At 42.9% G+C, this 12,181-nt stretch overlaps 1 protein-coding gene and 1 long non-coding RNA gene across 11 annotated transcripts in view; one reads left to right on the forward strand and one right to left on the reverse strand.

Moving 5' to 3' along the window:
• Ddhd1 (DDHD domain containing 1) overlaps positions 1-7,271 on the reverse strand; it is an 88,404-nt gene extending 81,133 nt beyond the window's left edge. For all 5 annotated transcript variants that reach the window (XR_015450046.1, XM_004835520.3, XM_004835518.3 and 2 more), the window contains exon 1: positions 6,328-7,271. Coding sequence is in view for 4 of the 5 variants with exons in the window: in XM_004835520.3 (XP_004835577.2) it covers positions 6,328-7,138 (811 nt within the window). In the remaining variant the exon portion in view is untranslated. The remainder of the gene's footprint in view (positions 1-6,327) is intronic.
• A 21-nt stretch (positions 7,272-7,292) lies between these two features.
• LOC101712638 (uncharacterized) overlaps positions 7,293-12,181 on the forward strand; it is a 313,187-nt gene continuing 308,298 nt past the window's right edge. For all 6 annotated transcript variants that reach the window (XR_015450049.1, XR_015450050.1, XR_015450053.1 and 3 more), the window contains exon 1: positions 7,293-7,544. This is a non-coding gene — a long non-coding RNA (uncharacterized LOC101712638). The remainder of the gene's footprint in view (positions 7,545-12,181) is intronic.

The raw sequence follows: 12,181 nt of genomic DNA on the forward strand, positions 1-12,181 counted from the left end.
TCTAGTGAACAATGAAGAGCAGAATATGAGTATCTTGTGCTAATTTTAAATAGGAAATTAATAGCTGCCTTTAGGATGAGAATGTTGAGGAAATGCAAGTACTGTTGATAAACCTTGCAGGCACGTACTCTACTCTCATTTAATGCCAGCAGTATATACGGGTTCATTTCAGCAGTGGACAGCCATGTTGGAAGAGGAAGTGCCATTCAAAGTGCCTGAGAGCCACACTGAGCCTTTCTCAGTTTGAGTGGTGCTCAATAATTTCTCTGGTTACTTTGAAGTAGACTCTTTTTTTTTTCCGGTACCAGGGATCGAACTCGGGTCCTTGCGCTTGTGCAGCAGGCGGCTAAACCACTGAGCTAAATATCCCCGGCCCAAGACTCTTTTTCTGATGATTAGCTTTTGGTTCAAAGCAAAGACTTTACTTTCCACATTACAAACTTCAAGGAAGATTAAAATACATGCCAGATGTTAAAACGTAGATTTACTGACGGTCTAAGTGAGTAAATCAGGTGAACATGGGCTAGTTGGGGTCTAGCTAGAAACAATTCTATAGAATGAGAATAATGGAGTCAATCAATAAAATATGGACCAAAAGTTAGTCATTTGTAGTAAGTAACAAAACACAAGAATGGGATAACATTTAACTGTGTCATTTCTACTGTGCAGAAGCAATTCCAATTCTACTCCCTGGTATCATCTCACGTCACTGCACAGCACCTGATTTAGAAATCTTCAGTTTTAGCGTAGTCCATCCCTTTCTTTGTCCCATTTTATGTGCCTCAAGACCTATTCTGTATCAATGTTCAGAATAAGGTCCACTGAGAAGCGGCCAAAGGCAGAAAACCGTTAATAGAGATTTTTATTCATATAGTTAAAATTATATTTGCACACATAAAAGTTTAACTTACAACTATTTGGAAATGCCATCCACAATCCAAATGGAATTTATACATATTTCTCTAAAATACTGTATCTGAAGTCCTGGGGTATGGAAATACTAATAATAATGTAATTTCCAAAGGCCAGTCTGGCCCCTAACAAGTTACTCAACAGACTTATCTGAACATACAAAAACAACAATCGGGGCCGGGGATTTAGCTCAGCGGTTTCGCTGCCTGCTGCGCAAGCACAAGGACCAGAGTTCAATCCCCGGTACCAAAAAAAAAAAAAAAATCATAAAGATTATCTAGGTATAGTTTAATGTAATAAGGCAATAGGGTAAATATTAATGAATATATAATTTATTCTTGCTAGCAATCTGGTAAAAGGAAAGCACTACATACATGATAGAATTATTTTTATATTACCATATTAATTTTTCTATGTTTGTTGCTTAGCGCAAGCTATTCTTTACTTTTTACCAAATTTCAATTGTTCCTTAACCAGGGGTATCAAAAAATATGTATATTATGCATTTCATCCCTTTACAGAAAGAACAGGATTGTTCAATATATATAATAACTTTAGAAAACATTTTTCCTGTATTCTACCTTTCACTGACCTTCTTGGAATGTACTCTGAACAAAAAAAAAAAAAAAAGAGAGAGACGGGACTGTCTGTATCTATAGCTTTTATTAGTCTTGTCAGCTTTTTTGATAGCACGTACAGTTTAAATTCCATCCTACTCATGAAAAGATAAAAGGTCTTGCATCAGATTCCCCAACTATGAGAAATTCTAAAACTACTTTCTAATCTCCTGCCAACAGTCTTCATTTTAGGCTTCCTGTGAACAGATTTACCATTTTCCTTTCCCCTCCCAGTCCTCTCTCTTCCTCCACCCGCTTGGTATCGTTCTCAGAGGAGTCCTCGACTAGCATATCCTGACTCTTCTTGTTCTCTACAAAGGACTGACTATAGGTTCCAGACATCAAAGATCTCAACAAAACACAAACTACAGAATTGATGTGGAGATAAAAGACCCAGGAAATAAAGCTGGGAAGAGGGAAGAGTACAAAAAGTTTTCTTTATAACAAAATAGAACAGGAGGAAAGAAAAGACAGGGTTGACAGAAAAAAGAAAACCACACTAAGTATTTTAAACATTTATATAAAGCATTTGAACAACTGGCATTGTCATATTCAAGCCAGAAGCAAACAAGGTGGGTCAACAGATGAAACCAAATCAGTTTTTAAACTTATAGCACCTAGCAAAGAAGCCTCAAGTGCCTTGGCCAGTCAGGGCCAAGGGCCGTGCTCCGTATACATCACTAGCCATTCACACCCTTGTGATGTTTTAGTAGGCTCTGAAAAATGAGCTCTGAGGCATCCTTGATCTGGGCTGGGGTAGGGTCTCGGAAGACTTCTGCCAGGTTCTAAATAAATTGACCACTCATAATTCCAATGCAGTTCAATACACAGTCAGGCTAGTGAGCGATTACGCAGTTAAAAAGAGATAAGAGTCTACAATAATAATTTCCAGAGTCAAGCATATTAATACCTGGTTGGTACTCCCTAAATTCAGAAACTAATCAAGAAAAAGTATCTTCTCTCCTGATGCCCTATGTCACATAACAGATTGTTATTCACTGTTGTTTTGCTTTTTAAATTTTGTTTTGTTTTTTGTTTTTGGCGGTACTGGGGATTGAACCTAAGGTCCCACATGTGCTAGGCAAGCAAGTGCTCTATCACTGAACTACATCCCTAGCCGTTACTCATACTTAAATAAATAACACAGTTATACTTATGCAAATTTAATAAACACCAAATAGTTGAGGGAAAAGTTCTAGCTTTTCTATCTTATTTTGTTGGAAATAAAATTTTCCCTTGATTTCATTATATCGTGAAGACAGCTGGCTAATTTCTAAAGTATTTGAAACTGAAAATGGTTTAAAATTATAAAAATGTATGTAAGTAGGCCTTATGAGAAAGGTAAAGAGGAGACACACGCTTTATAGTAAAAATTTGATGAAAAATTTGCATTTCATTGATCAATGAACAGAAACTACATACTATCTCATACATACTGCACACATCAAGGCCATCAAAATTGCTATGAGCCTATTCTAAGCTCATGAATTCTATGATTTTTTTCATATAATCTCCCACCAGCTATTACTAAACGCTCTGGCCACTTTCTTTCCACTGTTCTTTCCAAATTCTTTCACCTCACAGGCTAATAACAACAAACTGTGAGCACTCAACAATTTTGTACTGGTTAACCTTATAAACCTTTCTGTGATCCTCTAAGAATAATGTCATAATTTTTTTTTTAATCTACACATAGTTAACACTGAGTACTATGCACTCATCACTGTTCTAACATGTTTCATATACCAACCCTGAAAACACATCTACGAAATGAATACAAGTAGCTTGGGAGGAACACTGGGCACAAGGCAGTTCACTTCACCATTACTCAGCAATGATCAATTGTTATCTAAAATGCCCACATGCAGCCAGAAGACTATCTAAACATGATTAAACAAAAATAAATGCCTACAATTTATTTTGTCAATAGTGACTTTCATCTATAAAAGATGATTTTATTTCTTTGACTCATGTATGCACAATGGTTCAAGTTTTATCTGTGAGTACAGTTCAAAAGGAAACATGAATTAGTACTTTTTTTAGAATAGGGATAGCTATCTTGTTTACCTTGATATTCTGATGCAGTAGGCTGAATTTGGCCACAAAAATCTATGTAGCCAATGGACTCCAACCACCATTAGATGAAGCTACTTGTTGCACTTTTTTTAAACCTTTCAATACCACTATTCAGAAATTTGGAAGCAAAATGCTCAAAAGCTGCAAAGTACTGTAAGAGTTCCACCATTTGAAAAAAGAATGAAGACACCATACTTGGACTAAACTTTCCCAAGGAGTGAAAATTTACATAAGCCACAGACACCTAAAGAACCAATTAAAATAAAATTACACTGGATTTTGGGAGAAATGGAAAATTATAGAATATCACAAAAAACTGTTTTCATTGTAGATCGAATGGTGTTCCTGGATACCAAGAGAATTGTACGTAAAGACAATGCTAAGATGGGGCCAAAACAGGTGTTGCTCTTACATTAACAAAGTAATTTATGAAGTCTACTTGGCCTTATAGCTATCTGCTTTAGGAAAGAAGACTGGAGAAGCCTAACTCCATGTTACCTAAGGTTAACTTTTGTATGCCTTCACCATTTCTTGACTGATTTACGACACCAGTATTCTGGTGAGATTCTGTTTCTCATTCTCCAGTCCAACCTTTGCAGAGGCACTGATCACACCTACGTGTAATAGAAAACCTTCAACTGGTTCACTGTCACTCAGAATGAAGTCCAACTCCTCAGCGCTACACATCCACCCCATGCAGTGTTTTCTCAAATGCGCCATTCGTGTGCTCCCATCCCAGACCAGACCCCAGCCCTCACACCTGCATCCCTGTGGTGGTCACATCCCAAACCCACCTGTGTGTCTTGGCCCCTGCAGGTGCAGCCCTCATTTCCTCAAAATGCCACTCAGGTTTTCCGTGCCACTGCGTCCTTGCATATGCCATCCAGTCTAGGTGGAACGTCTTTCTCTTTCCCTGCTTCTGCCTGATTAAACTTAACCTTCAGGACTCAAGTCTTGCAGCCTGTGGGCATTTTCCTAATGTCCTCGCCCTCTGATGGGTCAGAAGCTTTTTGGACACTGTACTGTATTCCCCACTGGACTAACGACGAATTGCTTTATCACTTTCTAGCTGAGTGACCTTGAACAAGTTCATTAATTTCACTGGATCCATTTCTTCACGTCATGAAAGCATTAATTTGCTATCACAGTGAAAATAAAGACTTCCAAAAATCACTTGTAAACAGTGAAGCACCATGCAGATATTAACAATTTTATCGCAAACCAAAAGAGCACACAGTACTTTAGGTGACTATACTTCTGTTTAATCTAAGGTTAGGACTCATCAATCCTGATTCCCAGTCTCCTCTCCAAGGGTGCCCTGCATTTTTATCCTTCTTTCTGGCTCCACAAAGTCCCTGTGTTTCTACCTTTGGAGAAAAAAATCTACAGTGATGTTTAGGTCATTTAAAGAAAACACTAAGTGGGGACTTCTCTTTCCCAGGGCCTTTACCTGTGTTAACATACACAGTCACTCAGTAATACAGAAATGTTGTGTTAACATATACATTCATTTAGCAAATATGAAGAGCTGAATGAGTGAACATAAACATACCGTGTCCTTAATAAGCTTATAACTAAAAGGAATGAGTAATGTAACAGATTCCACATGATTCTGATCTTAACAAATACCTTTCGTGTCATCTTCAAGTGCAATAAATTTCCTGCTGTTTCATGTGATGATTTGCCACATGTTGTAATTGCTATGAGTAACTCATGCTTACATTAATATTTTGACATCAGAATCATTGATGCGATTCAATACCTGGTTATAGAACATCTATTATATTCAGCCTTATCAGAAAAGGTGATGGACTCTGCCCACGAGCCACTAAACATATCCAAAGGAAGCTAAGCCATCAGTACGGTTAATACAAAGCAGAAAGCTGTGAGGTGTGTGGAGAACCTAAAGGCAGTGACAGTTAACAAAGGCATCTCGGTTAGGACACTAATGGTGGCAACAGCATCTATAATATTGAATATCAAGTGTACATTACATATGCGACACTTGCTGCATGCAGTATCAGACATCTGCCATCGCCTTTCCTCCTAACCCTAAACTGTGTTGTCGTCTAAGGGAGCTGCTCACACTCACATCCCACGTACGTGCTAAGCACTGTTCCACGCCCTAAAGGTATACTTTCTCATCTCCAATATCCCCGTTTTACAGATGAGGCACAGGGTCTGTAATTTTCCAGGATTAAGAGTTAAAAATAGAAACACGTACATATAAATACGGACCTAATAAGAAAAAAAAACAAAACAAAAAAAGAGTATTCTCGGAGCGGAGCGAGTGGTCCCACCTGACAAAACTGCTTCCCGCAGTGCTTTCCCCTCCAGGGCGCAACCAGCGGGAACAACTCATCGCCTTTCCCTTCCCGCCAGGGATTAATTTTCTTTTCCTGAGTCCAGAACTGAACTGTTGATTCTCCTGCGGATCCGCTCGAACCAGAGGACATCATGCTGTTACTTAAGGCGGTTCGGGCTACAGGAGACCGAATCAGATCCCTCTCGGATTGGGGATCCGTTCCTGGATCACCTCCAGGGATGGCAGCCACGCTCGGCTCACCCAGAGGTGCTACCCCGGCGGCATCCTCTCTCCTCCTTCTCTCTCCACCTCCCCGCGCGCCCTGCACCTTCTGCAGCCCCCGCTGACCGCGCGCCAGGCCTCAGCGCCGCGTCTCCGCCAAGTCCCCAACCCTCCCGACCCCGGCCGGGCACTTACGGTTCCAGTACACCGGGTAACACTCCCCCTGGGTCACATTCACCTCGTAGAGGCCGCCACGCACGCACACTGGCTCGATGTGCAGCAGCCCCTCAGTCTCGGGCTCGGCCTCGCGCCCCACCGCGCGCGGACAGAAGCCGCAGGCGCCGTTCCCATCTTCGTCCTCCTCCTGCCCGGAGCCCGAGGCCGAGCGCTCAGGGGCGGCCGGGCCGCACGCACGCTCGCCGGGGGCCTGCAGCAGCGTCCGGAAGGCGAGCTCGATGCGCAGCGAGTCGTAGCCGATGAAGGGCTTCCAGGTCTTCTTGTCCTCCCGGTAGAACCAGCGCACCTCCTCGGGGCCCAGCTCCGCCACCACCTCGTAGCGGTGCCGGGCGGCCGGGCCTCCGGGCCGGGCGCGCTTCCTCTCCCCGGGACCCGCGTCCGCCGCGCCGCCGTTCCCCGAGATCGTGGGCAGCAGCGCGGGCGACGGCGGCGGCAGCAGCGACGAGGAGCTGCCGCCGCCGCCCTCGGCCTCCCCGTAGTAGCGCAGCGACGAGCCCGACTCGGCCGAGCTGAAGTAGTTCTCGTCGCTGAGCGAGGGGTCCAGCGCCAGGTGTGGGAGGTCGGCGGCGCCCGGCGCCAAGTGCACCCCCGGCTCCCCGCGCAGCAGCGCTAGGGACACGCCGCCGTCGCCCGGGTCCCCGCCGGGCAGGTGCTCCAGGCAGCAGACGCCGCCGAACGCCGGCCCCGCGTCTGCGCCCAGCTCCCAGGCGCCGCCGCCCCGGCTGTTACGCTCGGGGCTCCGCGGGGACCCGCGGCCCGGGAAGTTCATGGTGCCGGGCCGCGCGCCGATCAGTGGCCCCCACAGCTTCCGCCTCACATGCAACGCCGCCGCCCTCTCCACCTGGGGTTTTTAATCTTTCAAATCCCGGACGCGACGGCGGCGCCGGGGGCCGAGGCGATAGCTCCGCCCCCGCGTTCGGCCGCCCGGCCGCCCATTGTCACGCAGCCCGGCGTGGGCGGTGCCTCGACGGGCCACGCCCCCGCAAAAAGCCCCGCCCCGGAAGCCCTGTCTGAGGAGCCGAGCTCAGGTCCGGGACCCTTCCTCCGTCAGTTCTTCCCGCACTCTGGCCCCTCGGCCAGGACTGCGAGTCAGCCCGGGCCCCCTCCAGGTCTCTTCCGTGACCCCGCCGCGCGTGTCGCTGCACGGATCTTCTGAGTCCCCGAGCCCAGCTATGGTGAGGCTTTATCCAGGCCATCCTGAGCCTGGAGGCTTCTGCCTCTGTCCTGAGAGCCCCTGCGAGTTTCTTGCCCACATTCTCCTTTTTAAAAAGTACACATTTGTATGCATAATGAGTAAATTTATTGTGGAGAGTTGGCACATACACATACTGCGTCTTAATCCTGTTTACTTTCTTGTCCTCTCCCCTTCCTCCCCTCCCTTCATCTCTAGATCCCTTTCCCATCACCAAAAGGTCTACCTCCCCGTTTCCTGTCATCTATCTCTTATTAAACTTTGAGTTCTTCATATAAGAGAAACTATTCGATATTTAACCTTCTATGTCTGATTTATTTCACTTAGCATTACGTGAGGTGCATCCATTTTCCTACAAATGACTAAAATGTGTCCTTTATGGCTGAGTAGTATTCCACTGTATACATAACCCGCCTGCAGCCTCACCTGGACCTGCTCAATCAACTGGCTCTAGTTCCTCCAGAATTCTCAGCTGGCCAGAGGGCACTCCACCTCACACCCACTGCTCCCTGGGCATCACCACGCCCACGCAGAAACTGGGCTCTTAAACTGCCTTCCTGTGCTCCCTGTTATTGCTTATCTTTCAATGATTTCCTGTTTTCTCAACTTTCTTGTAAAGCCCTTGATAGTAACAAGTCTATGTCACAACCATCTCCACACAGTGGGTACAGAACCAGTGTTTATTGATTATGATGGCAAGTCTGCACAGGTGTGACAGAAAGATTATTGGATCGAAGGGCAGAAAAACAGTTGGCTTCTAGACCCTAATAATAATCCCAAGGAAATCGTCCAACCTCTAATCTTTTTGGTTTCTTTATCAGCAAACTGAAACATTGTTGGACTAGATGCAGTGATTCTGTGACCTGTAAGATTTCTTCCAGTGCTTTATGCATCTCTGATTCTGTGACTCACTTTTCTGGGATCAGGTTGAATGAATACCCAGGCTCCCTTATGCGGTTCTTTTTTTTTTTTTTTTAAATGTCTGTTTTATAAACCCATCACTCTATGTTGAGAATCCAAAAAAAAATAATCTCCAACTTTGGTGTTCTCCATTCAAGAATAGGCACTCTTCACTGTTTCATTACTCCTTCTGTATGGAATCAAGTTGGTAGGGTAGTATTTCCCGATTGTCCTAGAGATTATTTGAAGTTGTTATTTAAATCAGGACCATTTATAGTGTGTACAGTGCTTTTGTAGGAATTAGGGGAAAAGGTGCTGCTTCCTGTGGGCAGGTACTAAGGGATGTGTGGTCTGTGGCTTGGTGAGTGGAACATGAGGTGGGTTTTCTACCCCAGTTTGTACTGAGGGGTGGTTGATCTTGTGCAGTTGTACACTGCAGTCCAGATTCAAAGAACTCTTCCATTCATCATGGTTTCTGAGTGCATGCACCCCGACTTCTCCAGTGTTTCTATTAAGATATGTAGAATATGCAATTGTCAATGAACTTTGATCTATTTGCTACCCATGAAAGGATTAACTCCACAGTGTTTGATAGCCAGGCACCTCTGATACAAAAGAGGGCAGGAGAGACTAAATTCCTTCTTCAGCAACATACAGCCCAGTGTGGCTAGAAAAAAGTAAACAGATATAGTACAATGTGAAAAAATTATAAGAAGGATTAAATAATTAATCCTTCTTAAATTTAATTTATTTAATTAAATAATTAAAATAATCATTTAAATATCTATTCCTTTATGTTTCTTAATTGAATGGAGTCTAACTATGTAGCTATCTGGTCAGTTTATTTTAGCTAAATTTTAACTCTTAAGGATGATACAATTCCCGTTAATGAATATTTCCCTCTGTAGAAAAACCTCACTCCTTGTATTGAAGGAATATTTCTATGAAATTATTTGGTAATTTTGAACTGTTCTCATGTGGTCCATTGGGTGAGGCCACGCTTTTAAAGGCATGATCTTTCTCAGAGGAGAAATAGACCTTGGTGAGGGGAGAGGGCAGTCAGTATTTGTGGGAGCTGAGTTTGCTTTTGCTCCTTGGAAGTGTGCTGGGGCCAGAAGACCAGCTTGTAGTTGGCCCCAGGCAGACAGTGAGCAAGATATTTGAAGGTATAGTATCTAACTTCATGTGACTGCATGTGTTCATTTCCCTTTTATTTTCTAGTCCTATCCAGGCGAAGGTCATGAAGTTACTCACCTCAACTTTCTTTGCTTCTTTAAAAAGTCATTCTTTCACTGAAGCTTCCTGCTAGGATCCTTTTGCTTTCTAGAACATCTTTTCAGGTTTTGTGATTCTGATGAGGGGGGAAAGGGTTGGAACCTCCATTCCTTGCCTGCCTGCTAGAACAGGTGTTGGGTTCTCCTTACCACCTACATCATTACTGTGCCCCTTGGACAGTTACAGGGCAGTATCCAAACTTCCATGGCTCTAAATAAAGCATTTTATTCTAATTTAATAATTACCCAAGACCAGGCTTCCTTCCCATAAGGAAAATATGCATGACTGATTCGGATGCCTGACATTTGTGAACCTGGGCGGCTGGAAGAACCAGGTTGACGTGGAACTAGGCCCTTGGTGTAAGAGAGCAAAGGAGGTCAAATCAGCTTGTTTTTACTACAAAAGACAAACAGCTCAAGCTCACATCTTCCCATCCTCCCTCCCCGATTAGGGATTGGACAGGAGCTCTCTGCCAACCACAGCCACCTTCTCCTCCCACTTCTCAGAAAGTTCATGGTTCCATTTCTGGCCATCTTTTCCTTTTCTTCTCCCTTAAACCTTCTTCCTACTGTTCATCTTAACCTGTTTTCAACTGTATAAAAATATTGGGGCAGCCTTATGACATGAATTTATTCTGAGCCAGTACTCCACACTCACATTGAAAATGGCTTCATCCAGAGGGTTCAGCGAAATACATACCATTAGAATGAAGATGGGAGTGGCACATAGCCAACTCTCCCACCTGCTGCATCTCCTGTTTGATGAGCCACTCACTATCTTTTAAACTTTAGAATGAGCATTTATCTTATTTCGTAAACTGAGAGTATGTTTTTGGTGCACTGATGAACTGGAACAATGCGTTCCACTAAAGTAGGGAACCTTTCCTGGACATATATAAGGTGTCTGCCAAGTTTCATGCACCCCGTTGGGTTCCACAGCGAAGCATTCACAGTCTTGCGGTATCTTTAAATAAAACCATAATGCCAACTCTTGCATTCCTGGGAGGACTATAATTAGATGCTAGTGTAGCTACTTCACCACACAGGTCATTCTCTCCCTAGATGCAAATCAATAGGGGAAACTAAATCACACTCCAAAGGGCGCTGGTGAGCACAAATGACATAGGAAAATCTAATGAATAAAGTCATTCATTGTTCCATTTATTCATTCAACACATATTTGCCTAATACTCCTTTAAAGATGTTTTTGAGCCAGTACTGGTGGCACACAGCAGTAATTTCAGTACTCTGGGAGGCTAAGGCAGAAGTATTGCAAATTGGAACCCAAGACTGGGCAACTTAGCAAGACTCTATCTCAAAATTTAAATAAAAAATTCAAAAATAAAAAGGGCTGAGAATGTAGCTGAATGCCAAGGCCCTGGGTTTGATGTCCAACCTCTACAAAGTTTTTATTTTTAACAAATCATTTAAAGTTTAGAATTATCAAATGTATTTATTTTAAAGGGCCTATCCACAAAACTGTATTTGGCAGTGCCCCATAAAGATATTCTATATTTCATTTGGAAAAAGATCAGTGATGCTGAAGGGATGTATTCCAATGGAAGACAATGCAAATCAATTCCATATTGATGCATATTCTATTGGGACAGCCACAAAATCCTCATCAGCTTTTGTATGTCAGAAACAGAAGATTTGGCTGTGTTCCTGCTCTTCATTATAAAAAAGTGAAGTAAGCCATAGCCAAAGTCTGCCATGAGTCCATTGCAAATCTATTGGATGACTTCTGTACTGTAGGATTTTCTTATCTTACCTCAGAGGTAAACTGAAAATACTTATTAGTTCATGAAGTATATAACTGTACAAGCTTTTGAAAAAGTAATTGATAATCACGATAAGGTGCTGAAAAAGATTTAGAAGTAGCATCTTGTATATGTGTATTTTATCTGATTTTTGTGTAAGAAGGAAAGAAAAGAGTTATGTTCTGATAGTGGTTTCCAAGAGGGTAGCTGAGTTTTTACAGGGGCAGAATCGACTCACTGTTATTGCAACTGCTACTTAAGAAAATGTTTTTGTCTGTACTTCATGTCGGCATTTCAAATTTAAGGTTTCAGTTAGAACAAAGTATTCTAGACTCACAAGCCCACCGACCCTTCCTGAGTTCTGTTTGGTTTTTGAACCATATATATAGCTATTAAGAGATACTGATTAATAAATTAAAAGGGGATGGTAGGAGTGCAGTGTTCTTCAGAAATTTAATCTTCAAGATTAAACAACCTGTATTTTAAATAAATGAGTAACAATGGCCTACATTTGAAACTCATTCTTCACTTTGGAAGTTTAGAACTTCAAACTAACTCTTAATAATCAATGAGAGCTTACAGTCTTCCATTTTATTATTAACATTATTCTCCTCAAATCATGAACTTCGATCATTTGTGTTAGATGTCTTAGTCCATTTTCTGTTGCTACAACAAAATACCCGAGA

This window comes from Heterocephalus glaber, unplaced genomic scaffold (assembly GCF_053883595.1).
Source record: "Heterocephalus glaber isolate CG9 unplaced genomic scaffold, H.glaber_assembly_v1.0 deba00000901, whole genome shotgun sequence".
In the NCBI taxonomy this organism is placed as follows: Eukaryota; Metazoa; Chordata; class Mammalia; order Rodentia; family Bathyergidae; genus Heterocephalus; species Heterocephalus glaber.